Source organism: Camellia sinensis, chromosome 11 (assembly GCF_055761805.1).
Source record: "Camellia sinensis isolate YWXY chromosome 11, ASM5576180v1, whole genome shotgun sequence".
Classification (NCBI taxonomy): domain Eukaryota; kingdom Viridiplantae; phylum Streptophyta; class Magnoliopsida; order Ericales; family Theaceae; genus Camellia; species Camellia sinensis.
Window position 1 is genome coordinate 106906983 of NC_138971.1, and position 26624 is coordinate 106933606.

The 26624-nt window shown below is 36.7% G+C and overlaps 1 protein-coding gene across 2 annotated transcripts; it reads left to right on the forward strand.

Moving 5' to 3' along the window:
* Positions 1-1462: 1462 nt before the first annotated feature.
* On the forward strand, positions 1463-15631 carry LOC114294952 (glycine-rich protein). 2 transcript variants are annotated; one of them, XM_028239141.2, is made up of 4 exons: positions 1463-2377; positions 2461-2645; positions 14799-14876; positions 14968-15631. In XM_028239141.2, the coding sequence occupies exons 1-4, from the start codon at positions 1732-1734 to the stop codon at positions 15349-15351; spliced, it is 1293 nt and encodes a 430-aa protein (XP_028094942.2). In that variant the 5' UTR covers positions 1463-1731; the 3' UTR covers positions 15352-15631. The 2 variants fall into 2 exon arrangements, with proteins under 2 accessions (XP_028094942.2, XP_028094940.2); XM_028239139.2 differs by having other exon boundaries at positions 1497-2377; positions 14965-15631.
* The last annotated feature ends 10993 nt before the right edge of the window (positions 15632-26624 follow it).

Consider the following 26624-nt stretch of genomic DNA (forward strand, 5'->3'; position numbering starts at 1 on the left):
GAAATACTGATTTAATGAACTGTTTTTATTACTGTAAGGACATTCATTCTTAACCTCTTTACACATTATGTTATTCACTGGGCTTTAACTCACTGTTTATATATATATATATATAGGTGTACAAGCACCAGACCGGAGCTAGGAGCGTGGGTTGGACTCCCTTTTTGTCAAGCCAACCACTGTGCCTCACTGCGAGGTTCCGAGGCTGTCAAGCTATGGCTTAGGGGTGTTTTAATTTCCTCCATTTGTCTCTGTATCTGTTTTGTAATAATTGTATAGACTGATAGCACTGTAATGTACTGTCCAACAGGGATTAGGTCCCTGTTCTGATTGACTGTAAATGTTGTACATATTGTTCTGTATTGTTCATGTATATACGTATGAAAAATCTTTTTGCATACAGACTCACAGCTCATTGGACATTGTTTATTTACTGTTTTGGCTTCCGCCATGCCCCTGTACTCTGTATTATTATCTGACTGTTAAGCAGGCCTTTGGTAATCTTGGGTTACTGGCGGGTTACGGTGCTAAACCCATAGGGACGGGTTTGGGTCGTGACACATGGGGCAGATGCTGCCAATAATTTTGCCAGAGGGCATTATACAGGTAAAATCTTCACTGTTCATAAAATTCACCACCCAGCACTTGGAACGTTTCTGTTTGTGAGGCTTAAACCTGTTTTTGGTGATGTTATCTGGATTTGGCAATTTTCTCTAGATTACTTTTGAATTTTATCTGAATTTGGTAATTTTCTCTGAATTACCCTTGAATTTTCTCTGGTTTCAATTTTCTTTGATTTTTCTCTAGTTTGAATATTCTCTGGTAAAGAATTTTGAATATTCTCTGATAAAGGATTTGAATTTCTCTAGTAAGGACATAGGGTTTGAATTTTCTCTGTTCATGATGGCATTTGTTAAGGACATAGAGTTAACTGAATTGATTGCTGAGTTGAATTTCTCTGGGTTGAAACCAGAGAAATTCTCTGGTTTTTAAAATTTCTCTAGGCTGAAATTTCTCTGGACTGGAATTTCTCTGGACTGAAATTTCTCTAGATCAATGTTGAGGGAGCTTAGACATTATGAAAATATTAGATGTCCTTTATACTATAAAGTCTTAATACCAGGGACCCTAAAAAAAAAACTCCATTTTTTTCCCCCAATTTTGTAGTGGTAATGGGTGAATTAGATTTTTTTTTTTTTCAAATTTTTAATTTTTTTTTAAATTTTGTCTAATTGTGTAGCATGTAAATATATATTTTTTTGATAAATTTTTAAAAAAATCATAAAAGACAAAAAAAAAAAAAAAAAGAAGACAGAAAAAGAAAAAATAAACTCGTATATCTAAATATCACCTTAAAAAAAAAAAGAAGAGAAAAGTGGTTGGAATTATGTTAAAGTAATATTGCTATAATTTAATAATTTACGACTGCAATATGTTTAATAATTTACGACTGCAATATGTTAAATTATAATTTTGACAATGCTATAATAGCAATTGGCATCGTACATGCTGCAATTCGTGAAACAAACCGGATAAAAGGCCAATCGCTCCTCTCTCTCGCTCGCTCGCTCGCTCATAAATCGCACTCGCCTCTTCAGCCCTCACTGTCTTCTCAACAACTCCGCAAAGCCTCCAAAAACCCTTCCCTACCCAACCACCGCCACCGCCACCGCCGTGAACGGCGGCGTAAACCACCATTCCTCTCTCCGATAAAACTCATCCGATTTCAGAATGCCAACTATGGCGAACTCCGAAGTCACTGACGGGCCAGTCCTCAGCTTCATCAACAAGCGTCTCCGTGCCCTCCGCAAGAAACTCAATCGCATTGTCCAACTCGAAGACTCCATCGCTCAGGGCAAGCCCATCAACAAGGAACAAGAAGACCTAATCGTCTCCAAACCCTCCGTCACCGCCTCCATCGACGAGCTCGAGAAGCTCCGCCATCCCCTCTCCGCCGCCATCGCTGAAGAAATAAACCTCGCCGTCCAACGCCACCACACCACCCCCTCCGATGATACAGAAAAGGACCGAAATGTGGCCGAGGTTGAATCCAAAGCGGTGGAGGATCTCCTGAACCTTCTCTACTTTGGGAGTATGTTTGATGTGAAGAGTCAGAACGATTTCACTTCGACGATGCTGACTCGGACTCACGAGAGGGGGTGCTGCTTGACCTACGACTACGTCACTGACGACGATGCCGCCGATCTGCTCGGCGAGAGGGACTTGGATTTGATTTCGATGTTGGGCGGTCTCTTGATTTCGCGGCCTGTCGATTCGAGCCTCTCGCATATGAATGCGTTGCGACGGTGCATTGAGCATGCGAAGCAATGGCTTTCCAATTCCGATCATCCAATCGATTCAGATCCGAATGTTACTTGTATGCTTACTTCATCACAAGTCTATGATTTTGTGAATTTCTGTGTTTTTTATTTTAGTGAATTTGACTGATGATTTTTGTAGATACGGGGTTGAGAGCGAAGCTCAACAAGATTATGGCTTCGGACTATTTCACCACAACTCCGGAGATGAAAGCTACTGTTGAAATGGCTGCTGCAGCTGCCGGAAATTATGCCTCTTTTCAGGTGCCTGTGCATGGTTCCATGGTGCCAGTCCAAGTGGAAGGTTCGGATGAGCAATACCAGCAGGTAAAAAATTGATTTCCTCAGAAAAAAATTTGATTTATTTTCTCTATGATCATTAAGTCTATATGGGTTGTGCCGTACTAGCATTATGTTTGATGTTTCTTATCTTCTTTTGGTTTTATACATATCTGATAATGATATTATGGTCTTTGCTAAGTTTGCATCCTGTTGTTAGTGATTTTTATTTATCTACAACTTACACTATAGTGGTGATGAACAAAGTCAGACAGTAAGTCTATGGTTTTGGGGCCTTTTAAGAGTTCAGATCAATATAATGGGTGTTGTTGGCTGTCTACTATTAACAGAAGAAACTATGTCGTCTTGAATCTAGAAAATTTGTTGCATAAAGAAATGTGTAGTTAAACCTGGTTTCCATTTTTTAGTATGATTTGCTGCTGTGCCAGGGTTATTCTGTTTTGCTGAAGAGTTGCTTTGCCATGCAAGATTGGGTTGTATGAGGCTATAAGATGATTGTTTAGGCGGTGTACTTGTATTGCATTCAAATTAATTGAAGGTTGCAAGAACAATGCTTGTTTTATTGTGGTTATTCACTTTGTTTGGATGCATTTGTAGGCGACGCGATTTATCATTCTCACAACACTCGTCCTTGTGGAAGTAGTTAGTTGTTAAAAAATTGGGAATGATTTGTCTTTCTATGGGATTTATATTCTGGTTCTCAAATTGGTGGTAGTACCCATAAAATAGATATATTCATATATCTAGTTTATCAAGTTGTTAGATCCCGCATCGAAGCTTCCTTCTTCTGGTGGAAATAGTCAAAAAGCAGATTTAGTATCTTTCTTGCTCTTTCTCTGATTGTTTTGTTTTGTTTTCTTTCTTTCTTTCTTTCTTTCTTATTTATTTATTTATTTATTTTTCAAATGAAGAAGTAGACAAAGTTAAGTAGACACTTTGTTTTGCCGGCTGTAGATTTTAACCTCTGTTATCAGAATCTTACGATTCGCGATTCGATTCACGATTCGATTCGCAATTTTTGCAAAATCGATACGAATCTAGGGGTGAATCTATTTTGGAAGTGAATCTCTAGTGAATCGCACGATTCACAATTGATTCACGATTCAATTCACTTGTTACGATTTATGTAATTTTTGAAATTATTGTATCCGATATATTTTTGACTCTATTTTTCCTCCATCTTTTTAGTAAAAATAACATAATAAAACTTCTTATAGCGTTTAATACCAAAATAACCAGCATATATACATGATTTTTTGTTATTTTAGTGATCATGAAGTTTTTAATAGGATCCAATTAGATTTAGTCAGACCCAACATATTTTTAACCTTTCTTCTCATTTTTTTTCCTTTAAAAAATTGTAATATATCTTCTAAAGATGTTTAATATTAAAATTACACTATGAATTATCTATTGCTATTTTATTAAATTAAATATTACATGTATGAGGTCAATTATACTTTTTAAAATATTTTAGGCTTTAAAAAAAAATATTCTAAATGATTCTTTCTTTATTTGCTCACTGTTACTTAGAAAAGTATGTATGCTTATTGTCCAAATATCAATATCGTTGTTAATTATTGTTACTTTAGAAATTGATAGTTTGTCTATCTGGTTATTATTTTTATTAAGAATGGTTGATAAGAAATATCTAAAAAAGAAAAAAAAAGATAAGATGGTGATCTTACATAGGAACGTTTAACATTTTTATTGATTTAAGTCTAAATATTTTATATTCATAAGATATATTTAACATCTAAATGTGTAAATATATGTTTTTAAATAATTTAGAAGAAGTGACCGAATCTTTACGATTCACGATTCGATTTGATTCGCGATTTGGTACGAGACCATTTCGATTCACGATACGAATCTCGATTTGACAACTATGATTTTAATTGTAAATATTTTCATTTTTGAATGAACCTTAGCTGTGTGTAATTGGCTAGAAGGAAAAAAAAAGAAATATAAAAAATACTTCAGCATTCTTAAGGGGATAGTGTTTTCTTTTTGCCACATTTTTGGGCCTCGATTTCTAACCATTTTAGAATAATTCCTCTCCTATTGATTTGTAGGGATTGGAGGGCAATATGTGAAGTGTAGTTTGAGAGATTGTTAGAGGGAAAAAAAAAAAAGAATTGTAAAAGAATACTTCAGCATTCTTATGGGATAGAGTTTTCTTTTGTTACCTTTTTGGGCCTTGATTTCTAACCATTTTAGAGAATTCCTTTCCTTTTATATTTTAGGGATTGGAGGGCAATATGTGAAGTGTAGTTTGAGAGATTGTTATGTGAATGTAGTTTGAGAGATTGTTAGAGGGGAAAAAAAAGAATTGTAAAAAATACTTTAGCATTCGTATGGGATTGAGTTTGCTTTTTGTTACCTTTCTGGGCCTTGATTCCAAACCGTTTTAGAAGAATTTTTCTCCTTTTGATTCCTAGGGATTGCAGGCTAGTATTCAATGTGTAATTTGGGAGATTGTTTATTTTTTCTTTATTTTTTATTTCTCTTGAGATTCCTTGTCTCTGGTATCTTGTAATTTTCTTTTTTCTTTCTTTTAAATAATATTTTTTTCTTTTGTTGTCTGTCGCCAATAGTTAAAAAAAAGAGAGGAAAATGGAGAGATTAGTGATATCATAATATGTGGTGAAGGTCATGTTGTCTTTCCATAATGCTAGTTTGTTTGCCAACATTGAAGTTAGTTTCTCACTCAAACATGGGTGCAATAATTTTTTCCCCCCCTCCTGTGGTAGCTAGGCCTTAGCTTTGAGAGTTTCTTGACTTCCTATTAGTGGATGGTTCTTATTTCTTTTCTGTGTGATCTTTCTTCTTCCCATATGAAGTTCTTTTTTTTAGGTATTTTTTTTTTTTTCCTTCTTACATGTGATTGTTCTTATAGAAATGGATTAGTTTGATAGGAATGTGCTTTTTGATAGTTTGTTATAATAAACTTGTAGTCACAGGATCTCTAATGAAAATAGTCATATCTTAAAACTGATATACAATTGGTGAATAATGGGCAATTTGTTTACATGTGTGTGCATATATTGAGTTCTATCTTATGGTGCATGGGTACTTAAAAAAAATGATGTTGCACTGTATAGTATGGCTCCAATACTACTGCACACGTATTGGGTACGTGAATTATGTGTCTATCTAATTATTTAAAAAATATATATGATTTTTGGGCATGGGTCGGGTATGACATGGATATGATTTTGGTGTGACATGGGTACGTATCGGGTACTTTTGTGGATATATAGAGGTTGAAATGTATTATTTTTTTTTAATAAAAAAATATAGGACTACTGTAATAAATTTATTATGTTTATTTTTAGAAACTTTAAAAAGAAAGGGTATCTTTGCAAATGTCCCAAATCAAAAATTACATTTAGGATTCTGTTATCAGACTAAGTAATTTTGTGTCCATAGAAGAGTAACCCTTTGTTTCTCTCTTAGTCTGACACTCAATAATCTCGTCGATGCTCAACACCAATGCCTTCTAGTAAATCTCCTCTTCTTTCTGACTCTCTCTCTTTCTGTCTTCTTTATCTTAATTTTCTTAGCGATCTTCTCTTGATCAGATTATCTTGTACTGGGGAGGGGGAGGGTGGAGGGGGCCTGATTAAATGGGTTTCATTAAATTTGAAAATGCCTTAACACAGTTGTGTGCTATAATCCCACATCGATTGACAATAGGCTTGGCCATCTGAATTTAAACTTTTTGAGCACACTTCCTTTGCAAATTTTGTTTTTAAGGATGAATTATATCCAAAAATTTGTGCCCATTTGGTGTTAGAGCCTACTACCATCTCAAGTCTTAAATCAAACCAAATCAAACCAAACCAAGCCTTAAGTCTCATCAAATGGGGTCGGCTACATGAATCCTTCTTCTCCATTCGATTCTATCAAAGGCTATTTGGTTAATTAAATTAAGGATATGCATATCTTCCCTCTACCGTTGCTGTATCGTATTTCTTTACTACTGTTTCTGTTGTATATGACCAAGCCATCTCAATCTATTCGTTATCAACTTATTTTTTGTTGGTGCTACTCTTACCCATTCACGAATTTTCTAATCTTGTCACAAATCTACCTTAGCTCCTCATCTTAGCAACACTCATCTCATCTACATGTTGTTCTTAGTTGCCCAATATTCCGTCCTATATAATATCGTTGGTTTAATATCCGTTCTATAGAATTTTCCTTTTAATTTTAGTAGGTACTCATTTATCACACAGTACCTTAGATGCACTCCTCCACTTAAGCCACCTTGTCTTAATTTTATGGATCACATCTTCTCCAACCTCCCTAGCCATTGTGATAATCAATCCTAAATAACGAAATTGTTCACTCTTACGTAGTTCTTGGTTCTTAATCTTCATTCCTTCTTTGTATCCGTTTCCATTGTTACTATTACTAAAATTACATTCCATGTATTTTGTTTTAATTTTGCTTATCCTAAATCTTTTAGATCAAGTAGTTTTCTCCAAGTCTCTAACTTAGAGTTAACTTATTCTCTAGTCTTATCCATCCACCATCTAAAGTATGGGATTGAATCGGGGTGCTGCCTTCTAGCATGGTAGTCACCTTCCTACAGTCCAACCATCAATTAAATAAGAAAATGAAATTCAAAAACTATGATTTCTTTAATCATAAGTTGGTCTTATGCTTTTAAGAAGCTATACAATGTACTTTAACCTTATAAACCATATCACTATTTTACTGAATTCAAAAGCACTTTTCATTGATGTCAAAACTTCGTTTAACCTTTTCACCATTTCCAAAACACTTTTTACACATATTTCAACTTTAAACAATGCCCTAGGGGCACTTGTTAGCATTTGTCTTCTTTTACTCCTTTAATCCACAAGCTTATGAAACTTTGAACCATTTATTTTATTTGCTTAAGGGAATCACTTTCGCAAGGGAATAATTGTGGATGTTAAACCACGATAGCGAGTCTCTGTCTTTGGACATTTGGCGATTGCAGAGTCTGTGCCACTAGTAAAGCAACCCAACAATGGACACATGTTCTTATAAAGTCAACCATGAAAGATATTCATTCAGCTGTAGTGAATAAATTGAAGAATGCAAAAAGGCCGACAAACCCAAAATGCACAAAACACGCACTGACCAACACATGATTAACTAAAAAAATGTCCCAAATCATACATGAAAACAAGCCAAGCACGCATAATGTTACAAAATATATTCACGCCTTGTTTGAGATTATTCAATTTTAGTCTAAAAGTTAAAAAGTTGCAAAAAAATTCGAAATGCCAACAAAAAGCCAACAAATTATATAAAAAAGTCAAAGATTTCCTTTGTCTCTTTATTTTTGGTACATCTTTTCGTAAAAAGTCAAAAAGTTATCCCAAACATATTAGCTTTTTTGTACTTTATATTTTAGTCAAAAAATCAAAAAGTTACTAAAAGAGCCTGTTCCTAATAACACGTGACACACTTGGTTGTTTTCAACCTCCAAAAATGCCACAAACATGCAAGCCAAGCCTTGACTAAAATTATTTTATAGATGTACCCCGACTTTACCTTTTTTTATTTATAAATTTTTTTTCGTGTGAGCATACTTGTAACACACCCTTACTAGCATCCGTACAGCCGTGCTTCAGGTTCTACCTTATTTTAGCCTTATTGAAATGGTCCTTTCTTTTGTTGGATGCTGGGAAAGGTCATTGGTGATTTTGCAAAGTTTTGAGGTTGAAGGGGATGATAGTGGTTGGGAGAGTAAAATCATCTTATCTGCAATCACAAACCCCCCCCCCCCCCCCCCTTTCACTTGTCAAATTGTGAACTGATTGCACAATTCAATGATGATTTTTTCTTTTAGTGTTCTTCTCCTATGACATTACATTTCTTTTAGTGTTCTTCTCCTATGACATTGCCTGTTTGGCAGAAATTATTTACAGCTTATTTCAGCTTTCAGCTTAATTTAAGCTATTTTGATGTGTTTGGTTTAGCTTATAGCTTATAGCTTTGTGGAAGTCAGAAATCAGCTTATTCTTTGAGTGGGGCAGGAGATGCTTTAAAAATAAGCTGGAAATCAGCTTAAGCTGAAAGTTATAAGTTATAAGCTGTTTAGGCATAAGCTATAAGCACTTTCCCACAGCTCTACCAAACAGGGCTATTACATTACTCTTATATTTGTTCAGAACCACTATGACATTACATTTTTTGCTGGAGATTGTTCCAATTTCTATTAATTGATAAAATACACTCATTGCCTTGGAAATTGGTGGTTAGTTGTTTATGGTTTTTGCTTTCTTGCAAGACAACAGACTTTTGAGAGGATGAGTTGAATTGGTAGAGAGATTGGGCTTCATAACTTCAATGCCCACGTGATTTTAAAATTCTTGCACCCAAACTTTGGAAGAAGTCTGACGGTTGAGCTTTCAAATGTTTTGTCATTTGAACAAGGCTTTTCTTGGTAATTGGCACACATTTGGGTAAAAATGACGTTAGTTTTTCGAGATAAATGTAGCCTCTATTTACACTTGCCTTCTTTGGGTTTTACTAAAAGAGTTCATGAGGTTTTCTAATTCTTGGGGCCGTTTTTTGTTTACCAGCATTTGCTGATGAGCTGTTGGTTTGAATGGAAATTGCAACTGTTGTCAGTCATTAGGGAATTATTGATTCATTGTTGGGTTCTTCGTACACATAGAGAGTTTGATTCATTTATGTGGATTCTTTGGGAAGTGGTTGTCCATTTATTGCAAGAAGTGGCACAGGGCAAGGAGGCAGCCCGCTGGCCATGACCCTCATTCTTTTTGAAAACTCCTTTCATCTTTCTTGTCAATTTGATTACTTATTATGTACGAAGTGGGGCTTTTGCATAATTGGGGCTAACCAAAACTTTAAAATCATCACTCCGAATTCTAGTTTTGTAATGACATTACATGGTCAAAAGTATCAAGTTGGGGCTAATCGTAAGTTGTAATATTTTGCTTTATATACATTTTGCATTTTTTGTGGCATTGAAAGATGTGTTACTTTAACTTCTTAATTCTAAGTAGTAAAAGTGGGATGAAATTGCACATGTGATCTTGGTTTCATTCAACGAGAAAGCTCGAATGTTATCATGTCTTGCACTCGTGCATTATATACTATTGGCAACAACTATAACAAAGTAAAAGAAGCGGCTAATTAATAATTTTTTTCAGAGACTTAATGAAAGGTTGTAGATCTAATGATGAGGTCATATAGGATTTGTGTACCACAAAAGTATACAAACATTATAATTGTCTTAGCAATAATTTGGTTTTATACTACAAATTAATCATAATTTTGTTGTCCTAGGCAAACTATGGATTTTCTAAACTTTCAGTAAAAAACCTTGGTAAAAAAATTAACAATTTGTGGAACCAAGTTGAATTTCATTTATCTTGTTGTGTTATGGACTATATGACGCTGAACGGCGCTTTATGATATTAGTATTCATAGTATAAGTAGATACTTTCTTTGCCATTCCCCCAAGCAAGAAGTTCTATTTAAGATTATATGTTGGTCATTATTCAACTTGCCCTTGTATATTCATTTTAGAGGCACTATTTTGGTCCATGCTTCATCATAAATCTGTGAGTTCATGTTCAATGGAAAATGTCTTTGAATTTCTCATAATTTTTGTTTTTTAGTGATGAGATCACCATATGTGGAGATGCTAGGGGCCGGGGAAAACATAAGTTGATACGGGATGCAGTAGTGAAAAAAGATCTAAATTTGTTTTATTTAACTGAGCATAGAGCCCTTGATAGTGCTAAATGGAGAAAAAGGATTCATGTAGCCAACCATACTTGATTGGGACACAAGGCTTAGTTTGGTTTGGATATTTTTATTTTTGGGCTTTTGGTTATTCTCTAATTGTTGTTGACTTGGGCCAAGAAATCTTTTATGGTGTTACATTTGTTGTGTGATAGCCTGTTGACAAATTTCTCAAAGTGGCTTTTTTGTTTCCTGGCCCCGAATCTCCCTAAATCTCCAAGCAACTGAGTTGTCACTTTCCTCATTGTATTTATTTGCTGTTAGGTTGAGTGATCCATGGGAAGAAAAGGTTTAAGGTTTAGGGTTTAGGGTTTAGGGTTGAGTAATCTCATAAGAAGAAAAGGTTGTGACTTAAAATTAATTAAAGCGGTGCTTGTTGAGTGGCCAATTGGGTAAAAATGATTTTTTCAGACAAATTTCATGTTGCATATGTTAGGTTGAATGAAAGAAAAAAGTTTCTTCCTATCATTCTATTCGGTTTGTAGTTAATGCCTGTAAGTGATGTGTTTGTTTGTAAAAACATTGCCTGATAATTTCGCAATGAGTTAATTTGTTTGCTACGTTACACGGACTCATTGTTTTGCTACCAATACTGGTGTCGACACGACACGACACGACACCAACACGGGTGCGGAATCCAACTCGGACACGACACTTTGCAAAAGGATACGGCAGATCAAGAGACGAAACGGTGATTGGATAGATTGAGGAAGAAAAACATAGATTGTGGAAGATTGAGGCGCAATGGATGCCGATTCACGTTGACCATCGTCTTTCAATCACCGAAGAGGAGAGAGGGCCACAATACTTTATAGTTACAATATTAATTGGGCTAACTTTTCACTCTTCATATTATTAAACTCTAATCCAACGAATTTCGGCCTGTCCAAACCAAAATTTTGCAGCAAAATAATTTTTTTTTTCAGATTTAGCACCTAAAAAAATAGTATAAAAAAAGAAAAAAAATTGTAGGATTAGACCTCTGCTAATGTTTTTTCAATACTTTTTGCTGTATCCACGTATCAGTATCTAATTATTGGATACATTTTAGCTGAGTCCAGGTATCCTTTATTTAGAGATTTGATGTGTCTGACTATATTACATGAACTCAGGTACGGGTATTGGGTGCTAGTATATATCTAGATGTCGGACTCATCAAATTATAAATTTAGAGGTACGCGGACTATGCAAAAAAATGTCATATTTTTAATTATGTGAGATAAAATGGTACTAACAATTGTACAACAATATTTACATATAATAATACTATTATATACAATTACATAAGAAGTATCCATTAAAAAGTATCCGACACTTATCTTATTCCCTTGTCTGAGTGTGGAATATCCGACATGGGAATTTGATTTATTTTGAAGAGTCTGTGTAACATAAGTGTCCGGTCCTTAGTTACACACCCGAGTCCATGTAACATAGTCTGGTTGTGTTCTCTTACCCTCAATGTCTTGTTGCCTTCATTAGGATGCTTTGGCATCAGTGTCTACTTGTAATAAGCTTCCATGTGGATCAACTTTGGGAATTATAAATGATGTGCTAATATCGTTTGATCTGTTTTAAGTTTGACCCTTAAGACTTTTGAGCCATACAAGAAGTTGGAGGTTATGTACAAGTGTGACAAATGTGCCATAGTTTATTATAGTTTTTTTAATTTCTCTGCATGTATATGAATATCTATAATCATCATACTTTAGAAAGGGTAGGTATAACGGTGGGTGGTGGGGAGTTTCTTTTTACACATGTTTTTGTCTGGTCACCTATTTATTTATTTATTTTTCATTCACTAGGTTATCAACTACCAAACAAAAGTTAATGGCTTAGATATCAACCACTGAATGAAAACCCATGGTTTGGCTACACCTTTGGTTCAATAGTAGATATTTGAACCATGAGTTTTTATTCATTAGTTGATATCTGAACCAAAAAAATGGTGTGAAACTAAGAAAATGGATGGTGTGCAAATAGAAGCTCCTTGGGTGGCAGGGCAAGAAGTCATTTTATAATTGGTGTGCAAATGCAATTTTTTCTCCCCAACTTTTGAATAGTAGATACAAGTCAAAGTCTCAACACTCTTAATGTCATAAACCTCAGTTTTTGAACCACTTCCCCATGTTATATGGACTCTTCAAAGCAAATTAAATACTTGTGTTGGACACTCAACACTTGGACAAGGGTGTGGGATCCGATATTTTCCATCGGACACTACACTACTTATGTATTCGTATTTAACAATATTATTATATGTATACATTGTTGTATAATTGCTATAGAAAGAATACAATGCTTTTTTGAGGGAAGGAAAAATATAATAGACGAGTTTTGGTGTGCTTAGAGGGAAACCAAACCACAACCTCCTAAGTTAGACCAGGCTAATGGCTATGGAAAGATAAGTTTCTGATGATTTATTCATTGCTATTTCTGAAATTTATACAGGCACTCCTTCCAGATTTTCCATACATGGGAATACGACATGAGTTCAGGTGCAGCCTCTGGTTTATGGCCCTTTGTTGCCACCTCAAGCCCTTCCCATTTTTTTCTTCCTGTCTTTGTAGTGCCTTCACTTGAATCCAATCATTTTTCAATGCTAGTGCACGACAAAGAGTCCAATTTTTATGCATATTTGTTCTTGGCTTTTGGTCTTATTGGACGCCTAGATGAATTGTTGTACTCTGGCTGCTGCAATGCATATTAACACAAAATGAGTTTTGAGTGCTGCCACTGGGTATTGGCCTTCTGTTGCCACCTTGGGCCACTCCCATTTTTTTCTTCATGCCTTTGTTGTGCCTTCACTTGGATCCAGTGTTGTGAAAAGCGCGCCTAGGTGCAAGGCGAAGCGAAGCTCATGGTTTGCGCCTACACAAGTCCCAGGCGAGGCGAGTTGAGTTAGGCGCACGCCTTAGACGCGACTTGAACCAGGCGACAGTGGCGCAAGGCGACGACTAGGCGCGCTTGATTTTTCAAATGGCTCTTAACCACAGATCGACTTGATCGAATGGGCTGATCGACTTGATTCTTCTTCTTCTCCTCCTCCTCTTCGACTGGGCTGATCGACTTGATCGAATGGGCTGATCGACTTGATTCTTCTTCTCCTCCTTCTCCTCTTCGACTGGGCTGATCGACTGGTTCTGTTTTTTGTTATTTTTTTTGTTTTTTTTTTTTTTTGGGCTTTGACTTCTTCGACTTCTTCTTCTTCGACTCTGACTCTGACTTTGACTCTCTTTCTCCTCCTCCTCCTTTTGGCTGTGTCGTCTCGTCTCTGTTTTGCCCCCTTTTTTTTTTTTTTTTTTTTTTTTCAATTATGCCTTTGAGTCTGTTAGAAACAAAAAAAAAAAAAAAAAAAAAATACAAATACAAAATAATTAACTAAAAAAAATAGACTAAAAAAAAAAAGATTATTATGCCTTTCAATTATGCCTTTTTTTTTTTTCAATTTTTTTTTTCCTTATCTGTTAGGGGAAAAAAAATAGATTTTGATTCTGATTAATTAACTAAAAAAATACACTGAAAAAAAATTATAAATAAATAATTATTCACAAATAATTAATTAATACAATGTTCTACTAGTCTTTTTTTTTCCTTTATCTGTTAGGGGAAAAAAATAGATTCTGATTCTGATTAATTAACTAAAATTATTTTCCAAAATTAGATTCTGATTCTTATTCTTATTTTCCAAAATTCATATTTGCCAAAATTAGATTCTTATTCTAATGAACTAAAATTAATTCATATTTTCTAAAATTAGATTCTGATTCTGATTCTTATTTTTCAAAATTAGATATTTATGTTTTGGATGTATTAGTGTTTATGTTTTTGTTTTTGTTTTTATTTTATTGAATGTGAATTATTTTATCTTTGAAAATTGGAATGTTATGTAATATGCACTTTCATGGCTTTGAGAATTATTTTATATTTTGTCTTGAATCTTGATTACTTTTTATTTTTAAAAAAATTGTTTTAGTAGTTAGTACTATGAATGATTAGTCTATGTTAATTTTTTAGTTTTTACTAAGACTTTGCGCCTTACTTCAATAAAGCCCGCGCCTCGCCTTGCGCCTAGGCCCCGAGAGACCTTTAGTGCCTTAGTGCGCCTTGAGCCTTTAAAAACACTGCTTGGATCAATCATCTCTTATTGCTGGTGCACATATATGGTGAATAGTCCAATACTTGTGAGTATTTTTTACTTGGCTTATGTGCCAAATGCTTGAACGAGTTCTCTCATTAATTTTTGGTGCTGCTTCTCCCTTTAGGTATTACGTCTGATTCTTTTTATCCTGTCGGAATGAACTTTTAACAATGAAGTAACTTACTTTCTTCTTATTTTATTATATTTATTTTTAATTTTAAATATGATAGTTGCATGTGTCCTAATTTGCAAGTATTATGTAGGATGAAGATACAACAAATTTTCAAGGAAACGAGACATATGATAATCAGTCTGGTCCTGTGGAAGAACCTCACAAGATGGTATTTGTACCCTTACACAAACTCCCTGTATTTATTAATGTTTGGTAATTTTTTTTGGTTAATGAGATGAAACATGGCACTCTACTAGCAGGGTGAATTTGGGTCGGAAAATCATACAGAAGTTTTGTCTGAGACAGAACTAGATGAACTGCAAGCAGAAGGGAAGAATCAGAGAGATGTGGAGTCAAAGGATCAGCATTATGTTTCTCGGAGGAACTATCAGAACCAAAAAGGTGGCCGTGGTGGTGGCCGCAGGGGTGGTGGCTACTCCAATGGCCGTGGAGGACGAGGAAGCAGCAGGGGAGGTGGGCCTTATCAGAATGGCCACAACCAGTATTATGACCAGCCCAGAAACTATAACCCAAGGAACTATTACAACAATAGGGGAAGAGGTGGCAGGGGTGGTGGTGGTGGGAACTTCTACAACAATTATAGTTCAGGCGCTCAAGGCAGCTATGAACCAGCTGAGTCATGATCCCTTATAACCCATTTAGTTGTTGATAGGGTTTTTTTTGCTACTAGCTAAGCCTTCTGCTTTGCATGGAACTTGGACTGGTTGCCCTTGAGATGAGAGTGCAACAACATCCAGGACCTTTGCTTTTGTAGTGCAGTCAGTTGAGGACTTCTTTTTATTTTTATTTTAGTTTGATAGCAATAGATTTTCATTTGAACTGCAATGCTTGTCCGACTTTTAATTTGGATTTGCAGAGTTGTTTCAATGCTTGGATGACGCTGCATATTTTGCAGTTGTTTCAGATGCATCATCTAAAACTGTGCTTGTTTTGCCCATGGAAAAAGATTTAGGCAATGGCAGTTTCTGTTGCTATTCATGAGTTGCAGGTTCTGGCTGGAGTTTATTAAGGGACACCAAGAGCCTCAATAAATAGCTTCCAGTTTCTTAGCCTGAGGGTCCTCTGTTGTAAAATCCTACATCCTCGTCTCAATTTACTCAGAACCGTTTGATCATATATGAGATTTTCAAATTAACTCCTGATTAGTATGCTGGAATGAAATATTCATTCTAGCTTTGCATTCCTTTCCCTTGTTTGATGCGCCATATTTGAGTGAGAAAATTCATTCCAACAAGAAAAATGCTAGACCTCAAAAGATTTATTAAAATTTTTACTAAATGTTTCACATGGATATGCGATCAACCCTATGTGAGTCTTACACTCATGTGAAATATTTGATCGAAATTTTAGTAGAATTTTTGAGATCTTTAAAATTAAGAGCTTGTTTGGTATGATGGAATTGGCCGGAATGAAATGTCCATTCTAATTTTAGATTTGGTACACCTTATGTAATTGGAAATGGCTATTTCATTGGAATGGTCATTCTAACAAAAAGTTTTATACTTAATTCCTTCTTCCAAGTTAAAAAAATAGACATTCAATTGTATAATTGAATTATCTTATAACAAGTGTATTAGTATGATGGCTGCTATCTCTACCTATTACCGCCATAGCCACCCCTCTTCTACCACCTACCACTGCCACCTACCACCACTATCTTCCTTACATCACTGTTGCCACCGCAACCACCACGACCCATTTTGATATGGCAAATCATATTCTTAACATTAATCTTCTTAGAGGAGATGCAACTAACCAAGTGATTTGGAAAAATAATTAGAGTGGTGCTTATTCAGTTAAATCTGGATATCTTCTTGCTATGGGGTTTGATAACTGTCAACGTTTGTTGGAGTTGTGGGGTGCACAGTGCACTTTGGAAAAAAAACTTTGGAATCTTAACATCCCCTAAATGGTATCTCTTTATATGGAAACTTTTTCATAGAATTCTGCCTGCTCGAGCCTTTCTTCTTCAACGACGATTTGTCACGCAAGCCTTGAGTCCATTATGTCGAGAGGGGGAGGAAACTCTTGAACATTTTGGGTTTCAATGTCTGATTTCTAAGCATGTATGGAGAGGGTCACAGCTGGGTTTAAATTTTGAAGTTGCTGTAGAATTATTGGTTCAGAATTGGTTATCTCTTTGGTTTCAAATCGCACCTGATGAAGCTGCAATGGTGGAAGCTGTTAAGATTTTATGGGGTCTATGGATCTTTCAGAATAAAGCTTGCTTTGATGATGAAGTGTTTAATCCTTCTGAAATTCTAGGTTTCATTTCCAATCTACATTCTAATCTTAAGGGTTTCCTTGTGTCACGGCCTTGGAATTTCTGAACCAACCCTCAGTCTTTCCAAGCCAACCGTGCGGCCTTAGATGCTTGTAGCACGCGTTGCTCGCACCTAAGTAAGCCTTTTGTGGAAGGGAGCTAGGGGAATACTAGCTTTGTATTACTAGAATGCTTTACAATGCTTGGGTCTACTTCTTAGTTCTTGGTTCTTGGTTTGGCCAAATGAGGGCCTCCCCCTTTTATAGCCTTACATAGAATATTCTAGAACTACTATGGTGGAGAGTGTTCTAGACACTTCCCCCTACTACCTCTAATAGATTATTTTAGAACTACATGGATGGAGGGGATTCTAGATCCTTCCCTCATCCTCAAAAAGCCTATCCTAGAACATACATACAACCTTTATTCTAGAGTCTTCTAGGCAATGCTGCTGCAGCTTCTCTTCTTGTAGCCATTCTAGAGAGTTCCAGAACTCTCTAGCATCCTTCCTGGCCTTCATACTTTCTCAAGTCTTCCAGGAGCTTCCAAGCCATTTCAATAGTCTCTTTTCCTTGAGACTTCCTTTTTGTAAGTTATTCTGCCTTAGTAATACGGCGGGGCGTGACACTTGGCATCTGAGGACATGGATATTCCAAACTTAACTTGTACTCAAGGGCCCAAGCATGGCTTAAGGTGTTTTGTTGTTTCTAATAATTCTTCATGGTGTGCAGATGATATTTTTGACAGGATGCTTATTGAAGCTTGGCAACAACATTCACTGAAAGCTGGTGCTGCTTGGGCGGGATTGGATGGCAATAGAAATCCGATTGTTAAGCGACATATGTACTTTTTTGCTTCATCAGCTCTTGTGGCTGAGGCTTGAGCATGTTTAGAAGCGCTAAAATGGTGTCTTCCACTCTCAAATTAAAGCTATTTCTGTTCTTACGGACAGTCAGGAATTGATCCGTCAATTACTGACACTGGGCTCGACGGAGTGGAATTTAGAAGCTTTGTTAGCTGATATTAAGTATGTGTGTTAGTTTTTGATTATGTCTGTATTTATAAGGTTCCTAGAGTAGAAGTTAAAGTTGCGCATGAAGAGGCACGACTAGCTTCTTGTTATAGAAGCATAAGTTTGTAATCTGCCTCTTTTGCTTTGTGTTGTTTTGTTTGTCTGTTTGTGAACTTTAATCTATGAAAGTTTCATATTCCTTAAAAAAAAAGAGAAAACCTCCATGACCCTGTGATTGCCACCCTACCACCACCATTGTTGCCACAACTACCACCCTACCACTACCCACCACTACCACTACCGCCACCCCTATTATCGCTACTACCACCGCCACAACCCTACCACCAACCCCTATTACCTCCACAACCATCCTATTATTGCCACCACCACGGTCGTTGTCGCTGCCACCATAACCCTACTAACATTGTTGCTACCACCACCTATTACCACCGTCTATAACCACCCATGCCTCCATCGTCACAACCACCACCCTACCACAACCATCTATTATGACTGCCTACCACTGTCGCTGCCCCAACAGCCACCCTACCACCATTACCACTGTTGTTGCCACAACCACCATCCCACCAACACCACCTATTACTACCAGCATCCTATTATCACCATTACCACCTATTTTCGATAGTTACTGTAACGCCCCGGAAATAATGATAACCGATACACCTCATAACCCTCAAACATACATGCATAAGCTTAACAATCCCAACCATTTAATATCATACACATTTCCAAAATTATAATTCATTCATTTACCTCAGTGCCGGCCCTGGGCATGGGCCAACAAGGACATGGCCTAGGGCCCCTCAAAAAAGAGGCCTCTTCTATTATGATTTAGTGTAATATATTAGGTATGTTTTAAATTCAAAAAAAAAAAAAAAATAAAAAATTAAAGAAGACCCAAACTAACTTAAAATAAATTGACCCATTAAAAAATTGAGAGGCCCATTCAAAAAAATTAACATTGTTATCCATTGAAAATAGACAAAAAAAAAGGGGGTCCCCCTTCTATTATAGTTTATTAGTTTATTGTAATATATTAGGTATGTTTTAAATTCAAAAAAAAAAAAATTAAAGAAGACCCAAACTAACTTAGAATAAATTGACCCATTAAAAAATTGAAAAGCCCATTTAAAATAATTAGCATTATTATCCATTGAAAATGATTTTGCGAAAAAACTAGATTATGCAAGTATGATTGATTTATTTGCTTCTAAAAATGCAAGAAGAGTGAGAATCAAGCGACACTTATTAATTGTTGTAATGTAATACTAAGTATTTTTTATGATTTTGACACAAATCTTTTGTCTTTTATCTTCAATTTTTTTTTTCATTCAATGAAAAAAAAAATGTGAAGGGCTCCAAAAATTTATTAGTTGATTATTGGCTTTGGGCCCCGGAAATCTCAGGGCCGGGCCTGATTCACCTCAAAGTATTACAAGAGACATCACATGCGGTAATACATTCATCAATTTTGGATCATGAATCTATAGCATGTGACCTAACACATAGGAACAAAAGTAAATAAATATAAGTTCATACCCTAAAGGTTACAAATTTTCAAGAATTTGATTGGTTATAACAAAAGTGGGTCAAGCCATATACAATGAAAATCCTAGGCTTGAACAAAACAAATTTACCAAAAAAAAAAAAAAGAAAAAAAGAAGCTATCCTTTTTGCAGAGGCATACCATCAGTACCAGAAAGTTGGTTCCCACATAGGGTAAGCTAAAACCCAGTAAAGATGAGTTTAATAACATGTATGATGTTTAACAAAGCTATATGGTTAATGCTTATGAAATGCTATTAAAAAAATATACAATTTTCTCTTTTTAAACAATGCTATGCCAGGGTTCAAATCACAATTTATATATCTTTTTTTTCAAAACAGAAAATAGGGTAGTAAATACACACATTGGTAATCTTTAGGTATGTATCTGCAAGTAGGCTATAAAAGCACTACCAAGCCCATTTTATCGGCAACTAACCGGAATGAAGGCATCTTAACTGTGCGGATTTTTGGACTTTCACCAAGGACACAAAGGCCAACTTAATTAATCACAACCACACCCCTAACCAGATTTATCACGGTATTCATCCATTTTCCTCAAAATAATACTTTTTAATGCATGAGTATGAAACCAATACTCAAATGAAATGCATGGATGGTTGGACTTCAGTTAACCTAGTTCTCATGCAATTTTTACAACAAGCAATGCTATCCTCCACCGATAGCCAAAATAGTCATCTCTAACTAATATATAAATTTCAAGAGACAAATATAACTTATAATCTCATATTTTCAATAATTTCAACATAGGAGTAACAATTACATGTTCGATCTTTTCTTTTCCAACTCAAACCAGAATTATAATATTCTTCCATAGATTTCATCAATTTCCCTTTTTGTTCAAAGTCAAGAATTGCCAAGATCTTCCATAATGCCAAAATAACATATGTTTCTTTCACATTTCTCATTTGAAAGCAATTTCCCTCAAGTTCCCATACCACCCATTATCATAAGCAACCTAACAACATTTTGAAGAAAACACCCCAAAAACTCTTTTTTTATGAATAAAAATCATGCCTAATTCAATCCCAAATTCCTCCAAAATTCAATTTGACCAACACATAATGAGGTTAAATAACATACAGGCCATTAAAGAAATCCCTACCACAAAGTCAGAAGAAAAGATAAACAACGTGCAAAATTGATGGAGATGAAAATTCAAACTTTTCAGATTAAAACGATCCTCGCCTCAAGCCCAACCTTTAATCCTAAAGCACAAATATCAAGAAATCCATGGATCAAGCAAGATGAGAGGATTTAAACAAGGATTTTAGAGAGAGATGAGAGCAAAAAGGGAAAAAGACCCTTGGAGACAGAGAGAGAGAGAGATGTCAAAAAGTGACTTTCCTCATAGTTTTATACAAACAGACCATTCAAGCGATGAAACCTATGCTCGAGCATCAAACACAACATATTGCTCGAGCGACCAACCCTAGTCTCAAGTGAATAAACCAAACTCCCAAAAGTTAACCCCTGTAGAACAGACCGCTCGAGTGACTAAAATATTTCTTGAGCAACCAAACTCCTATTCTCAGAAGTTAATACTATAACCTAGAACCTGGGAGAAATAAAACATTGCTCAAGTGAGCAAAACACCGTTCGAGCGAACTCAAAACCACACAACTAAAACCTACCTAGAAAAACCAAAACCCCACCCATTTCAACGTAACTCAAAAATCCAATTCTCAACTCCAAAAGACAACATAGGATCATAATAGATGTTAACATCAACAATCAAATACAAACCTAAAACCAAAGAGTATAAAAGGGTCGAGTCTTAACCCAACCTTCCCCCCTTAGGGAATTTTGTCCTGGAAATTGAACTACGTCAACAACAACAAGCAATACAACATCAACAACAATAATAACATTTGCCCAGTAATATATATATAAAAAAATACAAACTCAACTCAACACAACATTAACATCAATCTTACGAAGTGTTTACAAATTTCATATATGAAAATAACTACAAAAGATTCAAACATCAATAAATAAGTTTGGATACTTATCATGGACTTTAGTCTCACACTCTCAAGTCGCTTCTTCGACCCCGTGGTGCAGCCACAATACTTAACCAAAGGAATAGTCTTGCCTCACAAAACTTGCTCTTGTGTGTCCAAAACCTGAGTTGACCTCTTCTCATACGAGGCATCCTCGTCTACCTCTAAATCAGTCCAATCTAGCACATATGAAGGATTGAGCTCATACTTGCGAAGCATACTAATATGAAACACATTGTGAACCCTGAAAATTTGGGACGACAAGGCTAAACGATAAGCTACCTCTCCGATTTGCTCTAAAATCTCAGAAGGTCCAATAAATCTTGGAGACAACTTTTCACTCTTTTCAAACCTCATCAAACCCTATCTCGGTGAAATTTTAAGGAACACGTGATCCTCCACCTCAAAAGGCAAGGGTCTCCTCTTCCAGTCGGCATAGTTCTTTTGACGACTTTGAGTTGACACCAACTTCTTATAAATAAGTGCAACTTTCTCCATCGTCTCTCAGACTAACTTTGGACCCAACATAGGTGCATCATCCACCTTGGCCCAACAAACAGGCGACCTACAAGGTCGGCCATACAACACCTCAAAAGGTGCCATTCCGATACTCGCTTGAAAACTATTGTTATAACAAACTCTATAAGAGGTAAGTGCCTTTCCCAAGACCCCTTAAAGTTGAGAATGCAAGCCCGAAGCATGTCCTCTAGCATTTTAATTGTGTGCTCAGATTGCCTGTCGATCTGGGGATGATAAGTGATGCTAAAAGTCAGCATGGTACCCAAGGCACTTAGAAGGCTCTGCCATAATTGAGGTGTGAAACGTAGATCCCTATTTGAAACGATAGTCACCGGAACCCTGTGAAGTTGAACTATGTCCCTAACATACAATTTGACAAGATAGTCCACTGAGTCACTCGTGCGCATAGGAATAAAGTGAGTGGACTTAGTTAACAGGTCAAAAACTACCCAAACAACATCATTATCCCATTGAGTCCTCAGAAGACCTATAACAAAATCCATAGTGAGATGTTCCCACTTATACTTGGATATAGGTATGGGTTGTAACAATCCTACTGGTCGTTGGAACTCGGCCTTCATTTATTGACAAGTAAGGCATCTTGAAACAAATAGAGCCACGTCTCTTTTCATCCTCCTCCACCAAAATTGACGACAAAGGTCATGATACATCTTTGTGTCTCCCGAATGTATAGCAAGGCGTAACTAGTGGAACTCTCGGAGTACCTCTTCTCTACAAGACTCTGGCACAAACATGCGGTCTAAGTATCTCACACTTAAATCAGAATGAATATTCAAATCCTTCTCTACTTTCGCATTGGAAATCTTTTCTCGAATAATCTCGACCTCACGTTCGTGTTGTTGTGCCTTAATAACTTGACTAACCAATGTAAGTTGTGCAACTGCGGTAAACAAGGTAACCAACTCAACAGACTCATCAAGATGCAAGTCAAACTCACCGATGACACCTAGCATCTCCCATTCGTGTACGACAATACTTGCTACGTTGCTCCAGAACTTTTTACTCAACGCATCAGCCACTACATTGGCCTTCCCTAGATGGTAATTGTAGACGCACCCCGAGAACTCTCCGATGTCCGCGCCTGCGAGGGGCGCGAATCTTGTTTTGTTCTGAGCTACTACAGTTCGGACTCAATGTCACGGTTCTGAATCTAATCTCGCAAAGTGCAATACAAGACTGATAAATCACCAAAGAGTCCAAATCCGGCAAATCGTTATGGAAAACTGATTTTTATAAAAAAGTGCCAAACATGGACTGCTTTGCCAGATACAGAGTCGCCACCTAAATATTTTATTTTGGGGGAATTTAGGAAACCCTGACTCGTGCCTAAGGCCACGTGTCCGTCATCACCAAAGTTGCCTCGGCTCGAGAACTTGGGTACAAGAGGGGAAGGTCATGCAATGAGCACCCCCGCTCGCCCGATCAAAGATCGGCCTTTACTAACATGATATTTTGTTTTTGAAAACACATGTGCTCTTATTTCGGTTAATTAGCTAATCTTACTACGTGATACGCACATCATACAAGTATAGACTAGATCGCCTAATTTGGAACAAAACATTGCATGTTCATTTGTGAAAATGATTTGAAGTTTGCTACTCGCAAGTAGGCTAAATCGAGGACTTTAATGAATTGTTCCAATTCAAGCAATCCAACCTTCACCTACAGGCATTCAGGCAGTTAAACAAATAAGCAGTTAGCCTCACGGCAAGCATGCTTTCATGGTAATCAATAACACACATGCAGTATGCTAAAGCGTAAACACGCACAGTGTACTCCGAGCCAAAACAGAGAACTAGTTAGAAATCATGTATGGTCCTAGTTCATGTTGAAATGGCTAATGCAACACATGCAAAAATGCAACTAAAATAGGCTCGACTATTCTAGAATGGCATGTGAAATGCAACTTGATACATGTATTCAACTTGGAATTGAAATACAATGCAGTTAGTATGATGCGCTGAGCCTGGTGCATGCAAAACAGATGAATGGATGCACGCATGCGAGCATAAGGTATGCTAAACAAAATATGCCCTAAAACTAACCATCGTAAGTGGTTAAATAAAAGGGAGAAAGAAATGGGGATTGGAAGACATGCATCACACACACGCACGCTTATTACAACAGTTGGCCCTCTCAACGGATGGTCCGAATAAAGAGCTAACTAGCTAATCTAAGCTAATTAAACTAATTATTACACAACGAAATTGAATAACTAGCTACAACTAATTATTACAACACAAATGGAATAACTATGCACATTAGCTAATTAAGTACAAACCAAAGCATAAACTAGCTAAGGAAAGTAGCTATATAAAACAGTAAAGCAAGGCCCTCAGAGGGAAGAATGCATGCATGCCCGGTCGCCTCGTTCGAAAATCCGTCGCGATGCCCTAACTTGCCTCTGTTTGCAACTGCTCTCAGAAACTTGCACCAAGCTCCAAAAAGCTTAAACTCCACCATGGGAACCTGTGGGAGGGTGGCCGACCACCTATAGGTATCACCAGCCATGGCCGACCACCTATCTTTGCTGTAAACCAGAAAAAGTGGTCGGCCAGCTAGTTTTTCTGGCTGGCCGACCAGTTATTGTTGCCAAACTTTAGTTTTCTGCAACAGAGAGCAAGAAAGGGCATGGCAATGTATTTGCAAGATATGTGTGCACAACCACCCTCCCTATCATTTCATGAGCTCAAGGGAGTGTGGTTCTCGACCTTTGGGCCACCAATCACGCATCTCGATGCATGATGGCTGAGAGGCGAAGTTGCATAATTCAATATGAAATGAATGCACACATAAACACACAAAGCCTAGAACTCTATCATGTATGATCAAGAGCGTCGGCAACTGAGAATTGAGGCACATTTCATCACTTTAAGTATGAAACGTCCCTCGTTTCTTGTGTTTGGACTAACACCTATTCCAACACAATGCAACAAAAGCAAGGCATGCACAATGCGACTCAAGCATGCAAACATGCAATGCAACAAAACAAGCATGCAAACCACATGTAAGGAACAAGCATGCACATGCAATGCAACATGAACAACCTAACAAGGCTAATGGCATGCACAATGCACAATGCTAAGAACAAGATGGCATACACAATGCGATGTAACATGGCATACTCAATGAAATATATATGGCATACACAATGCGATGAACATGGCATACACAATGCGATGTAATGTAAGCATGCAAACAACATGCAATCAAACATGCTCAATGGACTTAAATCAAGATGGACAGACCTCAGCCACACCCAAAGCAGAGGCCGTAATGCTAGAATAAAGGCACAAAAGGACAAGGCATGCATGCACAATGCATTGGCCAACCAAGTAGGCCTAAGAGCACAACCCTCAAGAAGGCTCAAGGAGTGACAAATGCAGAAGTGTAACAACACTAAATGCACTGAAATGAGGAAAGAAATGATGCCGAATCATTCAAACAAAGCAGGCATAGCATGCAAAGGTCCTTAAGCATTAAAGCTAATAAGGAGGACTACAATGGAGACATGCAATACATGGCACAAATGCATGAACCAACCATGGACAGAGCTGAAATAGGTCAAGACAATGACCAAAACATGCTAAGATGGAGGCTCAAATACCTAGGTAAGATGGCATACATGCTAGGCCACAAACTAGGCAACAATGCACAACACTCAAAGGCACTTAAAGAGTGAATAAAATGGGAACATGGCAATGCTAAATACTCTGAAATAACATGTTAAGTGATGCCAAATCATGTACACAACACAAATAAAGCATGCTATGGTGCCCAAAGCTTGAAGCTAGCATAGGCACTTGTACTGCAACTATGCAAAATATGAAGCATATGGAAAATTCAACCTAAAACAGTCCTAGAACATGTCAAAATGGTACTAAAACATGTATGGAAGGAAGCCAAAACAAGCTAGCATGAAGGGCATAAGGCAAGATACATACAAGGCAAATAAGGTGGATTACACTACACCTATTAAGACCAAGCATGGGATGACTTAACCAACAAAAATTAGAGTTATATCATGGAAAAATAACCCCAAATAAGCACTGAAATGATAGCTCGCAAGCTTAGGCATGAAGGCATACGCAATGGTTCATGTTAAGGCATAAAGGGGCAAACCCTCCAACGCATTGAATAAGTGAAAGATATAAGTGTATGACCACACTACATGGACTGAAATCACATTTCAAATGATGCCAAATCATTCAAATAGGTCAAGCAAGGCATGCTAGTGGACTTGATACACAAAGCTAACAAGCTAGAATGCACAATAGCTATACAAAGCATGGCATGCATGACCAAAACAATACAAATCAGAACTAGAGCATGGTAAAACATGGACAAAAGCTTCTTGAAGTTAAGCCAAAAGCATGCTAGAATGATATGTTAAAGCATGAGACATGTTAGGTTAAATCATGGAATTGCACTACAAGTGCATGGAGCATGCAAGTGCCAACCAAACCAAACCTTAACAGAGGTATGACATGG